The sequence below is a fragment of the Umbelopsis ramanniana genome, assembly GCF_025399195.1.
Source record: "Umbelopsis ramanniana AG unplaced genomic scaffold K450scaffold_42, whole genome shotgun sequence".
Lineage (NCBI taxonomy): Eukaryota > Fungi > Mucoromycota > Umbelopsidomycetes > Umbelopsidales > Umbelopsidaceae > Umbelopsis > Umbelopsis ramanniana.
The window spans coordinates 146,202-166,349 of record NW_026252128.1 but is presented as its reverse complement, the minus strand read 5'-3'; the positions used below and the strand labels follow the sequence as shown (position 1 = coordinate 166,349).

The following is a 20,148-nucleotide window of genomic DNA, read 5'->3' as shown; positions in this document are numbered from 1 at the left end:
GTTCTCTTCTAGACGGCAGTTGCCCGTGCTTTCAAGCTGGGTGAAGTTACGTCATCAATAGTTGAACAAATATCCCATAAAAATTTGAGTAGACGACGAACGAACAACTCAGTCTGTTGCTCGAGGCAGCCAAAATGATCGCTGATCTCATAGCAGAAGGGAAGATTACCGAATTATTTAGCATGCTAGCCATATAGGATGACATATCTACTATTTGCGGTATGATTATTTTAACCATGAGTCAATACAGCAGTAAATGTGATTTAACTCGTTAGCAACATAAAACAAATGACATGATACTATGACACCATCAACAGTGTCTGGCCTCTCAGCGATGCCGCTCTGGACTGTTGCAAAAGCTTAACGAGGTGGCTAAATGCTGAGCCGTTGATGGGATAAGATAGCAAGTTATGGATGCTTTGTAGATCAGAAAATAGACGAGAACGCACTCAAAGAATGATCCAAGGTACCACGATGGCTGGTATTTTGTAGTGAGGCTCGTTTTTTTTTTTGCCAACTGGAATCTTGCAGCCTGGATTGAGGTTGACCCAAAGTCGTTTTCTTTTAGCAGTCACAGGCCGGTCTATCCTTCAGGCTTGAAATCGCCTGAGCCAATCCATCTCACAGATCCAGCCTAGCTTTTGGAATGGAGAACGCAGAAACTGAGGAGCAGGCAAACAATGTACCGGAACATACTTCGGATACAGAAATGCCTAATGCCCCAACCGCAGATGAGACGGTCGATAAGAACAATCAGTCTGATCGCACAGCCAAGCCAGTAGACAATGGCCCAACTGACCACGTAAAGAAGGCTCCAGAATCAATAGTTTCGGCACCAGGATCATGGCAGATTCCTCCGGGCGCGTTGGCAGCCAGCAATAATACATCAACTCCAGTGAATCCTGTCTCATACCACCCACCAACTGCCTCGTCCAAGGCAGCCGAAAAAATAGAAAAAGTAGAACAACGCATACGCGACGATCAATATGACTTGGACGCATGGACGATCCTCATTAACGAGATTCAGAACAATGGCGACATTAATGCTATTCGGGATGTCTATGAGCGCGTACTCAAAGTTTTCCCCACCTCGGTAGGTCTTATTTGTTGAATGCGGCCTTTATTCTTATATAGGGTATAAAACTTATGGGGGAGGGAAATGGGTATTGCTTGGGTATGAAGTTCTATACACGATCTCTTTACATCTCAGTGTTGGTGGCCCGCCTATTGAACTTGGGAGGTGCGCAAATGAAGCTCTTCACGGCATGTTCTGATATGAACAAACTAGGGTAGTGTCTGCAAAAAAGCTGTGTGACCCAATACCTATTTCTCCTCCCGTCGAATGCACAATCAAAAAGACCACACGATTTCTCATCCATTTTTCTCTCCTTTACGTTTGATTATGATGATGCACTTTCTATATAAAGGCTAGACACTGGTTGGGATACTTGGAGCTTGAACTGAAGCATGCGAACTTTACTGAAGTTGAGAACATTTTCACTCGTTGCCTCAAGACTGTTCTCTCCGTCGATCTATGGAAATTCTATCTGAATTATATTCGTCGTATCAACAACACGGAGGATGGAAAACTAGAATCCGATACAAGGACCGTCATCGAGAAAGCCTATGATTACGTATTAGTAAATGTAGGAATTGACAAGGATTCTGGTGCTATTTGGAGCGACTATATCTTCTTTCTTAAAAATGCAGAGGTAAATTGAAGTCAGGTGGAGAGGTGTCAGTTCAGGCTGATCTCATTAATGCATTTTCTCTATAGACTAGCAATACCTGGGAAGAGCAGAGGAAGATGGATAGCATGCGTCGAGTGTACCAGCGAGCGGTGGCGATCCCTTTGAACAACGTTGAACATCTGTGGAAGGAGTACGATCAGTGGGAGAATGGTCTTAATCGATTGACAGTAGGTATATGAATGTCAGGCATACATGTTGCAATGACATTCTGACATTTCAACTTTTGTAGGCCAAAAACTTTTTGAGAGAGAAATCATCAGCTTATATGACCGCTCGTACTGCACTTCACGAGATGAAAGCATTTGCAGATACTATCAACAGATCCGTGGTCGCCAAACCCACCGAATGGACGGAATCGGAAATTCAGCAACTGGACGCTTGGAAGCAATATATTGCCTGGGAGACTGGCAATCCTCTTCAATTGGAAGACAACAGTCAAGTTTCTGAAAGAGTCGTATATGCCTATCAGCAAGCCTTAATATACCAGAGATTCTACCCTGAGATATGGTACGAATTTTCCAACTACTACATAGAGACAGAAAAGCCTGATCGAGCAATGGCCGTCCTTACGAGTGGCATGGAAGTCCTGCCATCAAGGTGAGTGATGTTTTCTCTCTCCCGACAAATAGTCTACCACAAGATGGTCTAATGTTTTCGATTCACAGCTTGCTTCTTCACTTCGCCTATGTTCAATTGTGCGAAACACAAAAGAAGGTGCCGGAGGCTCGCCAGGCTTTAGATGCTCTCTTGGAAAATCTTGAACAAAAAATAGAAGTAATTGAGAAAGCAGCCAGCGAAGAAATAGAAGAGCTTGATCGAGCCGCCGCTGAAGAACGTTCCGGAATGGATCTTGGAGATGACATTGATGGAGAACTTCGTGAACGACTTCGTACTAAAGAGAAGCAGGTCGAGAAAGAGAAGAACAAGATCAAGGACGACAAAAACTCAAAAGTCGGTGTACTGGCTAGAACATGTTCTCAGGTTTGGATCATATACATGCAGTTTATGAGGAGATCAGAGGTATGTCTGCGAAAAGAAAATCATTGAATTGGTTTGTCTGTGATTTGCTGCATCATTCTATTCAGTCCTAATGTTTCATGTGTATCTCCTTCAATAGGGTATCAAAAGTGCCCGTAGCATCTTTAGCAAAGCACGTAAATTTGCACACGTCACTTACCATGTCTTCGTGGCATCCGGTATGTTTTGCGCATTCAAGCAGGGTAATATGGCTCTTCGTCCATTTTCATCTAATTGTTGTTCCCTTTAGCTCTGATGGAGTACTATAATAGTAAAGAACCCATTGTTGCTGGTAAAATTTTCGAACTTGGTCTCAAGTCATTTGGTGACGATGCCGACTTCGTGGAGCAATATCTGGATTTCTTAATCCAGTTGAATGACGATAATAGTAAGTTCTGGCATCCCATAAGTGCTTTTTCTAGATGTGTTGTTGACCCGCAACTCGTTATTAGACACTAGAGCCTTGTTTGAACGAGCACTCGCCGTTATGCCGAATGAAAAAGCAGGGTCAATATGGCGAAAGTTTGCAACGTATGAGAGCAAATATGGCGATATGACGGGCATAGAGAGAGTTGAAAAGCGATGGAGAGATGCATTCCCAGGCGGTAAGTGATTGGCATATATGGGCCCGCAGTAAGCCAAGAAACAATAACTAAAACTTATCATTTGATAATACAGAATCCAAGCTGAGCATCTTCGTGGAAAGAAACAGCTATCTAAACATTGAGGCCATAAAGGATTTGGAATTGGGTGGACAAGGTATGGGCAGCAAGATGAAAATGAATATTACATAGGCTGAAAACTTACTTACATACTTGCTTGTTTTCTCTCAGCCCGTGAAGGTAAGGCGGCACCGCCGATCCAAGTGCCAACTACCACGATTCAGGATCAAAATCCTGTTGTGTCTGACAAGCGAGGAGGAGGAAAGGATCGCAAAGGCAACAGATCACTGTTGGACGCATATCACCCCGAACGATATCCCCGCCCCGACTTCAACCTTTGGCAAGCTCACACTCCATCGGCTGATGCGGTAACCGCACCCCCAGTTTCAGCCGCTGCTCAAGCCATTAAGCCACCCTCCGGACCAGCAGCTAGTGCCTCGGCACCTCTATCAAATCAGCCTCCTGCGGCTGGCGCGCTGTCGCAAATGGAATTGGATCCACCTGTTAACCAGTCGAGATGGAAACAAGGAGCATTGCCTGAAGCCGTAGCATACTTTTTATCTCAGCTTCCACCTCCTGAGGCATTTGAAGGTAAGTTGTTTCCGGGAGAAACGGTGGATAACTCAAACTCATGACGTTGATCCATACAATCTACAGGTCCTATCATTAGTGCATCCAGCTTCATGGACATTATGTTGACCACCGTCATCCCTCCTCCACCACGTGTTACTATTGATGATCGCCCGATACGACAAAGTCCACCACCTCCAGCTGGCCCAAGTGGTTCCTTCAGGGTAAGTAAATAAAAATGTGATGTGTGCATCACTGCAACATCATCCTTATTGTTCTTTCTCCAATCCTCTCTAGGGCGGCGGCGGCATGGGACGAGGCGGCGGCAGAGGTCGACGACCCCGCGATGAGTTTGATGATAATAACCCACCGCATATGAGAGGTGAGTACATGGACCTACAGCCATAATCATATAACGCGTCTTCTAATTGAATCCACATCATTTTTTCTTAGGTATGGGTCCGAATCGGCCACCAGAATATGATCTGTTCCGTGCTCGACAAGCAAAGAGACGTCGAGACGATCAATATTAGATAGCATACGTAGCTCTATTGCAACTGTATAAATGTAGTGAAGGACGGATGATGGAGGCTATCAATAGTCTTAAACTGATGAAATTTGGCAAAAATAAAAAAATGGCACTCAATGCGGTGGCTGATGTGACGGCTTCAACCGTGAAATTTGAATTTACCCCCGCCTGTCCATACATTCTGTTCGAGACCCACACTTCAAGCGTACCATGGCCGATTCTGACACCACTGCAAAGGTCACCGATGTCTCAGAACAGACAAAGGATCAACAGCGTAAGCTATTGCTGCTTCTTATCCACCAAGGACGTTGCCTGATTATAACCATTATGCACAGCTACACTTGATGAGATCACCGTGAAGATCAGTTCTTTGGCCACCGACGCCAATGAAAGCAACGGTAACTACGCGAACAACAAATTGCTTATGATCCACTGAATGCATTGAATATTAACGTCGTATGTCCCGATTTCGTCACCTGCCCCAGCCAAGCCTGACGATGTCGCTGCGGATCAGAAAACTGAGCAAGGTTAGCAGTTCATGACTTGTAGACATGGCACAAATCGCACTGAATCATCTGTAATAACCTCTTTTTGACCTTGCAGCGAAGGAGGAACCGGAAGAAAAGAAGGAACCCGTAGAGAAGAAGGATGCTGAAGAGGCGCCAAAGGAAGAAGCCGAAAGTCAGGAAGTCGACGACAATAACTTAATCCAGTCTACTCACGTCGTTCAAGTTAAGCTCGCTGATCAGCAAGCTGATCCTAACTCTCCTCTGTTTTCTGCCAAAACCTTCGAGGAACTCGGATTGTATGTAGCTGGCGGTGATCGATTTTCGCGATTAGTACTAACCGTGATGACCATTTTCACTCCAGGGCACCTGAGCTTTTGAAAGGTCTCTACGATATGAAGTTCACCAAGCCATCTAAAATTCAAGAAAGAGCTTTACCGCTTCTACTTTCATCACCGTATGTAGTACTAATTCAATGATTTTTGGTAGAGACGAGACGAGACTTCTAACCCGTCTGTAATTTTAGACCACAAAATATGATTGCCCAATCTCAGAGCGGAACCGGCAAAACTGCTGCATTTGTTTTGACAATGCTTAGCAGAGTTGATATAAGCTCACCAGCTACACAAGTAATTACCGTGATAATGGGGACAAAATGAAATACCGGCTGTAATCTAATTTTCGATATTATAGGCTATTTGTTTGGCGCCCAATAGAGAGCTGGTTCGCCAAATCTTGGATGTCGTCACGCAGATGGCAAAATATACACAGATCACTACAGCCGCTGCTGTAAAGGAAGGCATTGCTAAGAGGCAAAAAGTGAATGCCCAGATTATTGTCGGAACTCCCGGTACTGTCATGGATCTTATCCAAAAGCGCCAAATTGAGACTCGCTCTGTGAAAATATTTGTTTTGGATGAAGCCGATAATATGATTGACCAGCAAGGTTTGGGAGATCAGAGCATTCGTATCAAAAAGTAAGAATGACCGCAACATTGTAGAGATATTTAAATGGTGAAGCTTTCATTCTTGGCTAAACAGCATTCATTCGTCTAACCTCTAGTGCCATGCCAAGAGACTGTCAAATTGTTCTCTTCTCGGCCACATTTGCCGATATCGTAAGACATTTCGCCGTTCGATTCGCTCCCAAAGCCAACGAAATATCACTCAAGAGAGAGGAACTTAGTGTGGATGGCATTAAGCAACTTTATATGGACTGCAAGAACGAACAACATAAATATGAGGTTCTCTGCAACCTTTATGATTTATTAACCATCGGACAAAGTATCATTTTCTGTCGCGTAGGTGTCACCCAGTTCGAATGCTACAATCTTGTTGTACCTCCATTCATTCTGATTTTATTGTTTACAACAGACTCGTGCCACTGCCGATGAGATCGCCAGACGTATGACTGCTGAAGGACACTCAGTGGTGTCATTGCACGGAAAACTTGAACCAGCTGAGCGTGATAACGTCATGGACAAATTCCGAAATGGCGAAAGCAAAGTTCTCATCACCACCAACGTTATTGCAAGAGGTATCGATATTCTCCAAGTCACCCTCGTCATCAATTATGACATACCTACCGACTCCAATGGTAGACCGGATCCAGAAACATACTTGCATCGTATTGGTAGAACTGGTAGATTTGGACGCTCCGGCGTCAGTATCAATTTCGTTCACGATAGAAGAAGCTTTGAGGAAATGCATGCCATAGAAACGCATTTCGGAAGAGCAATTCAACGCGTTCCTACAGACGATTGGGAAGAAGTAGAGAAACTGCTCAAGAAATGCCTTTAAACGTTTTGAAAATGAGCAGCAAGATGGTCTTATATAATAAAATAAAAAATATTTCTTTACTCAAAAGGTCAAACCAACCGTTGAGTGCCTGAACCTGTCCATCACCGAGTACATGACCTATTCTCCATGCCACTCATGTATCAAATCATTTCAAAAAGGGGGTCGGCAGTAATATTATTTTACGGCAGCAACAATGAACCAAACGGAAAAAATTAGGGTTGTACTTGCTTTTCACAGCATTGTTTAAGCAGCGGAGTCTGTAACCCAGCAGCAAGCGTAACTTTTCCTCATTATCAGAATGGACGATTCCAGCAGACATTGGTCCAAAGATTCAGGTGCCAACACGCCGGATTCGCAGCTTTCAGACCAGGAAGTTGATCAAATGCCGATAAGCGCTGAAGAAAGGTTGGTGGAAAAGGTCACTCGGGTTGTGCAGCCCGAATCTTCCCAAGACCCAGAAGACGATTCCACCACACATGGCTCCAGTGTTATCGAAACCCCAGGACCAGGTGCGTGCTTTGACATGGCAAATGTATCATTCTTCAAGCATACTTATTCCCTATATTTTTTTCTCAAAAGAAATACTGGACGACTGGCCCGAAGATACGGAGGTAGGGTCTCGGCTTGTTCATATTTGCCCCGCCAACCACCAAAAAATATGGCTGTTTAGAGATGCTGACCGCGAGCTTATTCTTGGTATTACTTAATAGGAACTGGACCTCATTCATCTTCGAATATCAGATTTATCCATATTACCATTTTCGCGTTTCAAAAACCTAAAGGTATACATCACTCTCAGGCTGTAAATCCACATGGCTTGGACTAATAGGCAAATGTTTGTTGTGTCGTGTCATTGTCCTACAGAGAATTTGCTTGCGCCAAAACTTGATCATCGACATCACTGGATTTGATAGCTTGACGGGATTGAATGAGCTAGACTTGTATGATAACAAGATATCTCATATTCGTGGTCTTGATGCTTTGACTGAACTAAGGTACTGTTTTTGACTGACGAGCCTAACCAAAATTAAGCATTGGTCCACACACCGTCTGATATACTTTTCTTTACTATTAGTTCCTTGGATTTATCATTTAACAAGATCAAGCATGCATCACACTTGAGTCACTTGACAAAGTTAACCGAACTCTTCCTTGTGAGCAACAAGATTTCGTCAGTGGACGGTTTGCAAGATCTGACGCAGCTGACTTATCTCGAGTTGGGAGCCAATCGGTTCAGGGTAAGCTACCATTGAACGTAATATTTTCGTCGTACAAATGGGCTGACGGCACGTTGGTCATAGGCCATTGAGCATTTCGATACATTTGTAAATTTGGAACAGCTCTGGTTAGGAAAGAACAAGATTACTAAATTGGAGGTTGGTGTGCAAAAGAATCTTTGGAACAGCACTCCACTCCCGGAAATCATATTGATAACATTTTATTGCAGAACCTGGGATCATTGAAAAATCTCCGCCTCCTCAGCCTGCAGAGCAATCGAATAGCCAAGCTAGAGGGTCTTGAAGAGCTACATAATCTTCAAGAGCTGTATGTCAGTCATAATCTGATTGAGAAGATCGAGGGGTTGGAGAACAACGTGAGTAAATTTGAGATCGTGTGATCTGCAAAAGTGATTGGCTAACTAACTGTTTTTTGTTATGTTAATTGTTTTAGACCAAGTTACGCACGTTGGATGTAGCGTCAAATCGAATTACCAAACTCGAAAACATTTCTCATCTCACGTTCTTAGAAGAGTTTTGGGTATGTACTCGAGCGCCACCGTTATTGGATGAACCGACCGCTTCAAAATTATCATCCCATTTCACTAATGCCGTCATTTTATGAAACCATGCACAGGCTAACAGTAATTTACTGCCATCTGAAACATTTATCGACCTCGAGAATCAGCTTAAAGACAAGGCTCATTTGGAAACCGTTTATTTGGAAGGCAATCCCATGCAGAAGGACAATCGTCCCACTTACCGTAACAAAATCCGGCTGGCGCTGCCCCAAATCAAACAAATCGATGCAACGTAAGTGAAAGCCGAATATCCATTTGTCTACAGTACAGACTTCCGAGAAAACTAACACAACTGTAACAGATATGTAACGATGGGCTAGAAGAAACAAGCGAGCGCGAACGTGAGCCAAAGACGATCGCACATGTTGAAAAGTCGTTGCTTGCCAGCCAATGAAAATGTTTCAGAAATCGGAAACCATGGAATTTCCAAGCTGACTTCTAGTGTTCAACGTGAAAAAGTTCATTGTTAATAAACCCTATCTGCCGCGTTTATGATGAATAGAGTTCTCAGTGCTTTGGAATACATTTGAAACATACATGATGAGATAGACATGTGTTGGGTATAAAAGGGTGAACATCATTTGTCCAATTGGACCCTTATCTGCAAACGCACTTTACATTTGCAAATCCCTGCCATGGATTTCGTTACTATCCCGATTCACAGCTACACTTATATCTTTGCCGTTGGCATGATATTAGCTTTCATGGATGGTAAGCATATCGCTTGGACACTTTGTGCTACTGCCATAACTGACCTTTTTTTTTATTTTTTTTTATACAAACAGCTTTCGGCATCGGTGCAAATGATGTTGCCAATTCTTTTGCTTCTTCTGTTGGATCAAAGACATTGACACTTGTCCAAGCCTGCTGTATAGCCGTCTTTACTGAATTTCTGGGAGCCTTCCTTATGGGATCAAGCACTGCTGATACCATTCGCGGTAACATCATATCTTTGGAGTTATTTGCTAATCAGCCAGGCACACTTATGCTTGCCATGCTGTGCGCCATCACTGGCGCTGCTTCATGGGTTCTCTTCGCTTGCCGTATGGGATGGCCTGTGTCCACTACCCACAGTGTCGTTGGTGCCATGATTGGCGTTGGTGTTGCTGGCTTCGGCTTTGGAGCCGTTGATTGGGGTAAGTAGTGTGAAACATCACTTGATATGCTTCTATTGCAGAATTGATAATCTAAAGCAATGTCTTTTTGCACCAATAGGTTGGAGTGGCGTTGGCTCTATCATTGCCTCGTGGGTCATTTCACCCATCTGCGCAGGTATCGTCACAGCCATCATCCTTTTCATTACCCAGCAACTGGTGCTCAAAAGCGACAACTCCTTCAAACGGGGTCTCATTGCTTTACCCTTCTACTTCTTTGTCACTCTCGCCATCAATGTATTTTACATTGTCTACAAAGGTTCCCCTGGCCTCAACTTATCCAAGCTCCCGCTCGGATCTGTCTTTGGTATCACCTTTGGCATCAGCGGGGGAATTTTCCTCTTTTGCTGGTTTTTCCTCAAGCCGTTCCTCAAGCGCCGTCTCGGCGATGGCGAGCCCCTCAAGTGGTATCACGTCTTCTTCATTCCTCTTGTTTCCAAGCGCGAAAAGGCTGAAGTGGAAGCACCATCTATTGAGGCTCCTACCGAGCATGGTCCTGATTCCATTCAAGAAGCTCCTAATGAAAAGACTGACGAAAGCCAGGAAGATTATGTCGCAACAGAAGAAGAGAATGCTACTGACAATGCTGATTCCAAGGACAGCCGCCCTAAGCAACTCTTGAAAAAGGGCTTGGATAGGTTCAAGGCAAAGATGAAGAAAGGAATAGAAGACGACACTCATGACGAAAAGTTGCAACAAATCCATGACAATGCTCAAAAGTATGAAAACCGCACTGAGAGACTATTCTCCGTTTTACAAGTTATGACCGCTTGCTTTGCCTCCTTTGCTCACGGAAGTAACGATGTCGCCAACGCTGTCGGACCGGTAAGTTATATTATAAAACCATTAACACCATAATTTCCCAAGATGTTTGTTTCTTACTGTATATCATTAGATCTCAACCATCTACAACATCTGGAGTACCGGTACTGTCGAATCCACCAAGGCCGCCGTGCCATGGTGGATACTCCTTTACGGAGGTATTGGTATCGATGTTGGTCTTGTCCTCTACGGATACCGTACCATGCGTACCCTTGGCCATAAAATTACATATTTGTCACCTTCCAGAGGTTTTGCTGTTGAGCTGGCCACCGCTTTTACCGTCCTTACCTGTTCTAAACTTGGCCTTCCTGTTTCCACCACCCATTGTGTCACTGGCGCAACTGCCGCTGTTGGCTTGATGAACAAGAATGGCTGGAAAACTCTGAATTGGAGAACTCTTGGACTTGTCTTCTCCAGTTGGATCATCACCCTCCCTATCGCTGGTCTCTTATCTGGTTTACTGTTTGCTTTTGTTGGCAACTCTCCCGTCATCATCCACTAAAATTTTTGATCGCTCGAAAATTAGATTCGTTACAAATAACGTTATGTACAAATAGCCATCCACCATTTTATCACAATATATGCATATTTAATATCCCATCATTTATTGGCCTCCATCATTTGGATGATAATTTGTTCTACACATGCGAGGTCAGAGTCTTTTGATAATCGATGGTCTCCATCCTCAATAATTTGCACTGTGGCAGTAGGAATTTTTTTGGCGAAAGATACGACGTTATCCAATTTGCTATCTGCGTCATTACGTCCATGAACAAACGTGACTGGACAAGGAACCAATATCTCATCATCGAGCATCAGGCATTCTCTGGAATCCAGCAACATCTTCACTGGGATTTCGTAGTGTCCACTGGCATGGTATTGAGTCGGTCGTTTCCATAAGTAGGTGGGGTCTTTTACAGGAACTTCATTGTTCAGCCAGTCTTCAGTAAAATTGATGCCGGCGCCAATGCCTACGATACCTAATAGGCGGTCCTTGATGCTTGCCGACCCGCGATTCGCAACTAGTAGCGATATCCAGGCACCCATGCTTGCGCCAACAAGAAGAAGTTTGCCGCTTGAAATTTGGTCCAGAATATCAAGTGAATCTTCATACCATAGTTTGACAGAAGGGCAGCTTGCATCAGCCGCTGTTGATTCACCTTGGGAGGCGTGATCCCATGTCAAGAAGGAATAGCCTTGCTTCATACTCAAGGAGAGGAGAAACTCAGACTTTAGCGATTGGAAAGCCAATGACCGAAATCCTGGAATGAAGCATATTGTTGGAGCCTGTGCAGCGATGGGCTGCAGATAGTATCGAATGGTGCTTCCATTCCTGGTGTGCAAGGCTTTTAAGCAACTTGGCACGCGAGCGAAAGTGGTCATCAAGCTCAAATTTTTGTTAGCCGTTTTGGCAGCTTTCTGAAATCATGAAACAGTCGGGATTTTATAGCCTCTACTTTAACCATTTTTCATGACAAGGAAGATCGAACGTAGACTTTCGATTACAGATAGCCGAATATTATCAATAGCGCAATGGGTGTCACATCCATTTAATCATACTGCGAGAAAGAATTCGAACTGGCGCCTCCGATTATGCTTTACATAATCTATAACAAAGTAGCGTATTCATCGGCCCTTCGATGAAGAATGAATTATAGTTCAATTAGAAAACCAAACAATATCATCACATCTCATGTAATATTTATAGGATCATACCAATAGAACAGGGGGATTGAAAACGGTCAGCTACATCCAGTTGAGTTATTATGCAGTAGTTGAACATGTCAGACCTCTGTTAAGACGGTTAACAAAGGAAACAACTTTGGCCAACAGGAGCGCAACCACATATGAGAGAGGTCGTTTACACACCGTTAAGAAGAGCGTTAAGCAGTGATCATTGGATGAAACGCGGTTGTCCATTCTGGCTGAGAGGCAAAACATGTGACCGCCAATCTCAAGACACTTGGGTCACCCGTTTTGCAGCCCGCACTACCAGCTACCTTACACACTCACATTCAGACATGGCAGCGGTTAGAGCATTGAACGACGATGAAGTCTTCAACGAAATGAAGAAGATGGTTTGTATATGCTTTAAATGTCTATCAAAAACACCTGGCAAACATGCTAATAATTACATTCTTGCATTCTCTTCATGCTCTATGTAAATGACAGGTCTCTTTCATCAAGCAAGAAGCGCTTGAGAAGGCTAGAGAGATCAAAGTCAAGGTTTGTTTATCCCTACTTGTCTTTTTATTATGCTTTCAAATCCAGTGAATAACACGTATACTGACATGTCCTGCTACTAAAGGCTGATGAGGAATTCAACATTGAGAAGGTATGTGGTGAACTTCTTCAACCCGTGAACCTACCTAGACTTCGTTACTAAATGGATTTAATAGGCAAAAATTGTTCGCCAAGAGTCTCTTAACATTGAGGCCACGTTTGAAAGAAAGATCAAGCAAGCTGAAGTCCAGAAGCGAATGTATGCCTCTCATCTCCTTTATCTGCCCATCTTGGATAACGCTGACCATTCATGTTTAACAGTGCTCAGTCGAATCAAATCAACAAATCACGTCTCCGTGTCCTTCAAGCTCGACAGCAGATGCTTGATGAGCTTTTTGATGAAGCTCGCTCAAAGTTGACCAGCGTATCAAAGGACAGCAGCAAATACCCCGCCCTCTTGAAGGATTTAGTGCTACAGGTACTTTTGTGGTGTTATTAGCTGTAGGCTATTGCCATGTAGACCCACTAACCAATATATCGACTTTAGGGCTTCTATTCGCTGATGGAAACCAACATCAAGGTTCAATGTCGTAAGGAAGACGTTTCTTTGGTAGAGAAGGCTATCGCCGAAGCTGTCACCGCTTACGAAGAGAGTATGGGAGACAAGATCAACGCTACTATCGATGAGGAAAACATTCCTTCCTCAAATGCTGGCGGTGTTATTCTTTCTGGTTTGAACGGCAAGATAAAGGTCAACAACACTTTGGAAGCTCGCCTAAACATTTTGGAAGACGGAGTAAGTTCAGACAAGTTTTGACTATCAACCAACATTATCCGTGTACTCACCTTGAATGTCTACCTCTACAGATGCTTCCTCAAATGCGAGTGCTTTTGTTTGGCCACTCTCCTTCCCGCAAGTTCTTCAATTAATTGATCATTTTTTGTTTTGCTTTACCATTACAGTAGAAGTGAGACGTTGCTCAAAACCCCCCCCATTTCAATAAATTAGCTGTCACAAAGACATTGTAGCCTACCTGCTTGTTCTCTCATGTCCACTTCCCATCGGGCAAGAAAGCCTGCTGTTGCAGGAAGAGACGACTCTGAAGACGATCCATACAACGAATCATTCATCCTCTTTGGTACTGAATTTCCAGAACCCACGGAAAAGCAACGACGACAGGGAATAGAAGATCCGGGTAAATTCCAGCCTGTATGGAATCAGGAAGTCACCGATGAGAAGGGTCGCCGACGTTTCCATGGCGCCTTTACAGGTGGCTTTTCAGCAGGTTATTACAACACAGTCGGTTCTAAAGAAGGTAATGTACCTTGCAACTGGTCATTGGGGTTGCGTAGTTATCACTCACACCATGTAAAGGCTGGCAGCCGTCGACGTTTATTTCGTCCCGCAGCACTCGACAAGAACAGAAAGGAGCCCGACCAGAAGATTTTATGGATGAGGAAGACCTGGAAGTATGTTTCTTTACACTATGGATGTATACCCCATTGTCATTGTCGTCACTAACTAGCGCGAGTGTGTTGCAGGAAATTGCTAATGCACGTAAATTGGTGGCTACCGAAGAATTCGATCTGCTGGGTGGAACTGAACGTGAGCTATCGAGAAAGCGGGAAATGGATCAGCTGGCAGAGAAAGAAGGTGGTATCCTTGGAGCACAAGCTTTTCAAGACTTTGTCGTTCCTTCAAAAGATCCCATCGGTGTCAAATTACTGCGAAAGATGGGTTGGCGACCTGGTCAAGGCGTAGGAGCAAGAATCAGTGCAGCAAAGCGACGAAAACTAGTAATGGAGGAATCCGATCAGAGCGATGAAGAACTGGATGCTGACGTTACGTTTGCCCCCCGCGATTCTGCCATCATTGTTTTTGCTCAAAAACGTGATACCTTTGGACTAGGTTTTGACCCTTACAAAAATGTACCTGACATTGCTAATGTCAAGCGTGCACGCGCAGAAAGAGCAAACAACGAGTCTAGTGGAAAAGATTCCGGTTACAACAAAGTCGGGTTCGGCGTTGGCGTCTTGGATGATGATGGCGACGACGACGATGTGTACGATAATGCCTCGAACAATTATACTACGGAGTTATATGATACTGGATTTGACGAAGAGGAACATATCACGATCGGAAGAGGTCTGAAAAAAGCTTCTCATACCTCGCAGGCGAGAAGACACAAGGAGAGTCGCCATAGCTCGAAGCGTGTTGGATTTGATGGTCGTGTCCCGATCTCAGGATTCGAGCACGGAGCGAACGATGTATTACAGGAAAAATGGTATGCATATATGCTTGCAACTTTTCACGCCAATTCGTCTAAATTAACTTGTTTCCTATCCCAGGTTTCCACCACCCCAAGTTCCAGCTAATTTTAAGCCAGTTCATGTATTTAGCGAGCCAGGGCCAAAGCCTGAGAAAAAAGACATCGCTGTGGAAATGGTAGGTCACCAAAATCGGCCAGACTTGTCGTTTGAAGAACGAGGAAGTCTCCTGGGAGAAAAACCCATCGAGCCCCGATCAGTTTTCGACTACGTTTCTTCAAGATCAAAGGATAGGCTCGACAACTTGTTGTCCGGCATTACCGCAAGCGTGTCCAACGAAGATAGAAGTCGATTAAATAACATACCGAAGGTTGACAAGAAGGATGCCATGAATGCCCTTCGAGGATTTTTACCCTTTGGCGAAAATATCAAGAAGCAAGCACGATATCGCACATACTTGGAAGGCCAAGCTGGATTATTGAATGACGATGGGTCCCCTGTTGTCTCCATGGACATACCAGAAGGACTGACATACGACGAAGCCCACAAAGAATTGGACGAGTTTGTAAAGGCTGCTCGCATTTTTCGTCCCATCAGTGCCATGATGAGCAGTCGCTTTACCAGTGCCAGCCCTGCGAATGCCACACAAATACAGGGCAGCGAAGGTGGCTTGAGGACTGAATCAGAATGGAAAAAGGAAAAAGATGAACGCGAAAAGAGGGAACAGCAGCAAAAGGAACATGCACCAAAAACAGAAGTAAGTGAAAGTACAATTTTTAAACAAAACATAGTTTTCATACTATGCTGACTATCTGTTTATTTCTATGTAGTCTCAAGAAGCTCAAGCAGCTGCTATGAAGATGTTTGGAAAACTTACGCGGACCACCAAACTATTTTACCCTTCACGCCTAGTGTGCAAGAGATTCAACGTAAAGAACCCTCATCCTGATCATCAAGGTGATGAAGCCTCCAGCCGACGAACACAAGCTGGTGGGAAACAACCCTTAAGCAAAGAATCCGTCAAATCCATAATGAACAATAATACCCTTGACGACTTTACCACCGATATCGCCAATGATCCTCTTATGCAAACAGTCATACCAAAACCATCCGAACGTGCGCAACAAGAAGCGCCAGCTGCTCAAACTACAGATATTGCGAATGCGGTTGTCAGTGCCACCAATAATGCTCAGGAAGTGAAGGAGGAACCTCCACTGGATTATGAACGACCGTCCATGGATATATTCAAAGCTATCTTCGAAGACAGTGATGATGATGAGGACGAAGAGGAAGGTCTTGGTGAGATTGAACCTACTTCCATGGCTGTTGATCAGCCTCGGGATGCCAATATAACGAGGACCAAAAGCGATGAAGATGATGATATGATCGGGCCAACCTTACCGCCACCACCTGAAGAAGAGGCAAAGCCAGTCTTTCGACCTATGTTTAAGAAGCGAAGCCGACAGAAGGATGACAGCGGCTCGTCAAGACCAGTACATGCCGGGCCCATGTCGTTCATCAGTACCGAAGAGCACATAGTTGAACCGTTTAACCCAAGTAGCTCAGAACGCAAGAGCCGGGAACATAAAAGGTCGAGACACGATGACTCTGATCAACACTCCGACGAACGCAAGCGATCTTCAAGTCGGCATCACAGGAAGGACTCAAAGAAGAAGAAAAGAAAAAGCGATCGGGAGCGCAGTCGCAGCAGAGAAGGACGACAACATAAAAAGAGTAAAAAACGACGACGGTCCGATGATGAGATAGACCCAGATGAGATTGCTGAAAGACTGGTGTATGATGATAGTTTATGGGTTGAAAAACCAAGCGCCAAACCTATGGGCGAATCTCACAGTAGTAGAGCACGACCAAAGGCATACGACATGTGGTAATATCAAGAATAAAATCGTCTATTACGTTTTTTTGCATTCCATCAAAAATAAAAGAGGGTATAGAGAATTCTTACAATTTCAAAAGCTGAATGCCTCTTAATCTAGCTACCCTTTGTAGTAGTTTATCTGCATCGTCTTTGTCATCTTTTAGTCGATCACTGAGTTCGTTATCACGCAAGCCCAATAACATATGAAGCTGAATGATGGTGGGAGAGGGTCTAACATCCAAAGCCGATAAGACGTTGACCAGGTATTCTATATCTACACGAAGTTGCTGAGATCCTTGAGGCGACAAAGCACGGATGTCGACAGAGATGTGATCTATGAGTGACTGCATGGTGCCATGACATATGGCGAGAGTCCACTTTTGCAAAATGACTTCAGCCAGTAAATCTTCCTGAGGTGAAATCGGCCTCTCAGATACACCTGGTAAAGGCGATGGCGATGCCGTAATGTGCTCGGAGTAAATTGACGCATCCATATCTTCTGCTGTGTTCACGCCATTATCGAATTCTACATTGACTTGATCCGCCGTTTCGTCTTGGGAGGATGTGTCTTGATCCACTGGCTGGTCTTTCTGAATATGAGGAAGTTTATCAATCATGAACGCCAGAGCTTCATCGTCAGCGTATACTTCAAATTGCTGAGGAAGAACGAGTAATTGTTCTCCAACTCTGGTGATGTATTCGCTAGGAGCCTGACTGAACTGAGGTAGCTCTATACCATCTGCAGCTCGAGCCTCGTAACCATCTTCTTCAGCATCGGCGGTCCAAACATCGTTCATCTCAGCCATTTTGTTAAAGTTGTCCGTGACAGGATTAAGCACCACGTCGAAAACAATCGTCTGACACGCCAAGGCAAAGGCTGTGATCGCTTGATGGGCAGCAGACAGGAAGCGAATTTGTGTCGTTGCTTGTTCAGATTCCTCTTCGGTTATCATGGAAATGCTGGACATTAGTCGGTGAAGTTCGAAACTGTTCAAAGCAGATGACCTCAACAACGACACTGAGGCCCTTGGATACCGCGGGTTATGGTGTTCTGCCATGAGTGCTTGCTTAAAGGATGCACTTTCTCGTCGAATGAGTTTACCTGGTGCAGAATCAAAACTAGCACTAGATCGCTTATGCTCTCGGGACTGAGGCCCACCAGAGAATGGTCCAGTGGATGGCGGTCGAGTCGACTTGGGTGAAACCAAGTCTGAGCTTTTATCATCGTGCTCCTTGTCCTCTACAATGTCTCTGACCGTTTCCAGGCTATGTTGCACATGTCCTTCAAATGAGCTAAGGTCTTGGCTCATGGTTTTACAAATGGCCAAAAGTCGTAATCCATTTTGAAATCGTGACCAGTCGCCTTGGTCCTGGATAGCTGCAAGGTCATCATCATCATCCGAGAGAGAGCTGTCGTTTACAGGCTCGATCCGTTTATCAGATTCCTCTTGATTTAGCTTACTTATCATGGCCAACAGTTGATTTGTCAGAAACACAAAGTAGTCATTCAAATCCTTCAGCAGTCCAGCCGCTGCAAAGCCGTGGGTCAATTTGAGACAGACATCAATCGCTTCTCGCGCAAGGTCGAAGGCATCGGATGACTTGAATGACAGGATCTGGGAGATGTCAAGACCTCCTCGTTTTGCTTCCAACTTGTGTACAAGGACAGTTGCTTTTGCCTCCAACTGCTTTTTTTGAATTTCGCCAAATTGAGACTGTATCTGCAAGAAAGGGTCGTAAAATACATAAGACCATCCTTCTTGCTCACTATTTGTGGAAGTTCTAAGCGCCAAAGGGAGCGACATCATCTGCTGACTCTTGCGTCGTGCTGAAATTGAACCAGATCTACGGTGGCCAGAAGGCGAATCATTTTCAGCTGCTGCCACTACGGATTTCGAAAATAGCCGTTCAAGTGATAGACCAAAACCTTCTGTCACTTGAAACAAGTTGGCCATATGAGCAAGACTGTTGTTGCCGTAATACGTTTGTACTTTCGAAATGCGCTCGCCAAACGAAGGTGAGAGATTTAAAAAGAGATATTGGACAAAAGCTTGCATGGCTTCCCGAGGATCAGGGAACACACTCCTACACCAGTTATACTCCTCGCTGATGAGGATGAAGGATTCTTTGAAAAAGTTGGAAAGGAATTCTTCAAACGTGACCTTTGCATTTTCAGATTCCTCAACCAAATTAGCAGACTCCCAGAGTCGTACGATGGGTTTTTGGCAGTATTCGAAATAGGCGTCAAGGTAAGCTTCGGGCAAAGCGATTTGAGCGCAGACATTGTACAGGTTGTGACAAGTGACGGCGTCATGTTCCTTCAACGCGAGATCCAACTGCGGCCGTATAGCATTTTTAAGTTCTTCTTGCAACTGATTCAACAAACTTTTCCTCTTCTCAAAGTCTGGTGTATTCTGAAAAACGCTAATGCTCTTCTGCGCACTAGCCAACTGAGCAGCTGCCTTTGTAAACTCCCCTGTCTCAATGGTTGCTCTAGTCTCCTGTTCAAGATTACTCCAGTTCTCTGTCTCTCGTAGCGCAGTTCTACATTGTTCCATGCGCGTCTTGACCAAATCGAGCTGTCGAAGTCTTTGGATCGCACTTCGGTTGCCATTCTTGTCATCGTTCATGTCGCGACGGACCGCTTCAATACCAGATTTGATGGACGTCACCTGGTTCTTCATAAGCTGCATGTCGTATAAAATAAGAGGTATGCTCTGTATAACTTCGTCTGTGGTTTGTGAGACTTGCTGTGAGATTTGAGACCCAAGAAGTTGAAGGCGAGTGACCATGACATTGGTTTGTTCTTCAGTATGAGCTGAACTGGTCAGCGGATGGTCTTTGTCCTTTGCCACCGACTTGATGGTGTGGTTAATCCAGCTTTTGACATCGAAGTCAGGCTTTGAAAACGAGCCCACGTCCGGGATCTCTGAATTAGTGGACAAATCGGCCATAGCCCTTCTTGTCGTCGTGCAACCTCGCTGCTTTGACTGAATGATCTGTCAAACTCCGCCATTGGGACCTGATCGTCTAACCGTCAAAGCAAAAGATATACAGATTGCATTCGTATTCTTTATTATTAGCTGATAGACAGAATCATATAGATAACGAACAAGGTACGGACGATGGTGCCAATCTCAATGAAGAGTAATTGATATATAAACCGGCG

At 44.4% G+C, this 20,148-nt stretch overlaps 8 protein-coding genes across 8 annotated transcripts; 6 read left to right on the top strand and 2 right to left on the bottom strand.

The window, feature by feature from the left end:
- The first annotated feature begins 275 nt into the window (after positions 1 to 275).
- K450DRAFT_249025 (uncharacterized protein) lies at positions 276 to 4,690 on the top strand. The gene is made up of 13 exons (XM_051590332.1): positions 276 to 491; positions 569 to 1,093; positions 1,428 to 1,712; positions 1,778 to 1,918; positions 2,044 to 2,348; positions 2,417 to 2,771; positions 2,869 to 2,947; positions 3,019 to 3,156; positions 3,221 to 3,373; positions 3,447 to 3,527; positions 3,602 to 4,021; positions 4,088 to 4,165; positions 4,522 to 4,690. The coding sequence occupies exons 2-13, from the start codon at positions 647 to 649 to the stop codon at positions 4,563 to 4,565; spliced, it is 2,526 nt and encodes an 841-aa protein (XP_051443105.1). The 5' UTR covers positions 276 to 491; positions 569 to 646; the 3' UTR covers positions 4,566 to 4,690.
- A 22-nt stretch (positions 4,691 to 4,712) lies between these two features.
- Positions 4,713 to 6,928, top strand: K450DRAFT_249020 (uncharacterized protein). Its single transcript, XM_051590331.1, has 9 exons — positions 4,713 to 4,803; positions 4,865 to 4,927; positions 5,020 to 5,056; positions 5,133 to 5,334; positions 5,400 to 5,492; positions 5,562 to 5,664; positions 5,729 to 6,012; positions 6,099 to 6,336; positions 6,410 to 6,928. The coding sequence occupies exons 2-9, from the start codon at positions 4,916 to 4,918 to the stop codon at positions 6,833 to 6,835; spliced, it is 1,395 nt and encodes a 464-aa protein (XP_051443104.1). The 5' UTR covers positions 4,713 to 4,803; positions 4,865 to 4,915; the 3' UTR covers positions 6,836 to 6,928.
- A 130-nt stretch (positions 6,929 to 7,058) lies between these two features.
- Positions 7,059 to 9,147, top strand: K450DRAFT_249011 (uncharacterized protein). Its single transcript, XM_051590330.1, has 10 exons — positions 7,059 to 7,344; positions 7,415 to 7,446; positions 7,546 to 7,617; positions 7,700 to 7,830; positions 7,911 to 8,073; positions 8,137 to 8,211; positions 8,283 to 8,429; positions 8,507 to 8,593; positions 8,690 to 8,865; positions 8,935 to 9,147. Exons 1-10 carry the CDS (start codon positions 7,134 to 7,136, stop codon positions 8,951 to 8,953), a joined length of 1,113 nt encoding a protein of 370 aa, XP_051443103.1. The 5' UTR covers positions 7,059 to 7,133; the 3' UTR covers positions 8,954 to 9,147.
- A 121-nt stretch (positions 9,148 to 9,268) lies between these two features.
- On the top strand, positions 9,269 to 11,175 carry K450DRAFT_211996 (uncharacterized protein; the record flags this gene model as incomplete). The annotated part of the gene is made up of 4 exons (XM_051584802.1): positions 9,269 to 9,344; positions 9,419 to 9,769; positions 9,849 to 10,612; positions 10,683 to 11,175. 4 exons carry the CDS (start codon positions 9,269 to 9,271, stop codon positions 11,109 to 11,111), a joined length of 1,620 nt encoding a protein of 539 aa, XP_051443102.1. The 3' UTR covers positions 11,112 to 11,175.
- A 16-nt stretch (positions 11,176 to 11,191) lies between these two features.
- K450DRAFT_249004 (uncharacterized protein) lies at positions 11,192 to 12,183 on the bottom strand. The gene has a single exon (XM_051590329.1). The coding sequence runs from the start codon at positions 11,990 to 11,992 to the stop codon at positions 11,210 to 11,212; it is 783 nt and encodes a 260-aa protein (XP_051443101.1). The 5' UTR covers positions 11,993 to 12,183; the 3' UTR covers positions 11,192 to 11,209.
- A 447-nt stretch (positions 12,184 to 12,630) lies between these two features.
- Positions 12,631 to 13,762, top strand: K450DRAFT_176895 (uncharacterized protein; the record flags this gene model as incomplete). The annotated part of the gene is made up of 7 exons (XM_051584250.1): positions 12,631 to 12,687; positions 12,782 to 12,835; positions 12,918 to 12,944; positions 13,009 to 13,091; positions 13,154 to 13,310; positions 13,380 to 13,628; positions 13,700 to 13,762. 7 exons carry the CDS (start codon positions 12,631 to 12,633, stop codon positions 13,760 to 13,762), a joined length of 690 nt encoding a protein of 229 aa, XP_051443100.1.
- On the top strand, positions 13,691 to 17,027 carry K450DRAFT_248993 (uncharacterized protein). The gene is made up of 5 exons (XM_051590328.1): positions 13,691 to 14,148; positions 14,208 to 14,302; positions 14,375 to 15,117; positions 15,182 to 15,857; positions 15,931 to 17,027. Exons 1-5 carry the CDS (start codon positions 13,881 to 13,883, stop codon positions 16,990 to 16,992), a joined length of 2,844 nt encoding a protein of 947 aa, XP_051443099.1. The 5' UTR covers positions 13,691 to 13,880; the 3' UTR covers positions 16,993 to 17,027.
- On the bottom strand, positions 17,028 to 20,103 carry K450DRAFT_248992 (uncharacterized protein). The gene has a single exon (XM_051590327.1). It carries the CDS (start codon positions 19,931 to 19,933, stop codon positions 17,063 to 17,065), a length of 2,871 nt encoding a protein of 956 aa, XP_051443098.1. The 5' UTR covers positions 19,934 to 20,103; the 3' UTR covers positions 17,028 to 17,062.
- Positions 20,104 to 20,148: the final 45 nt, after the last annotated feature.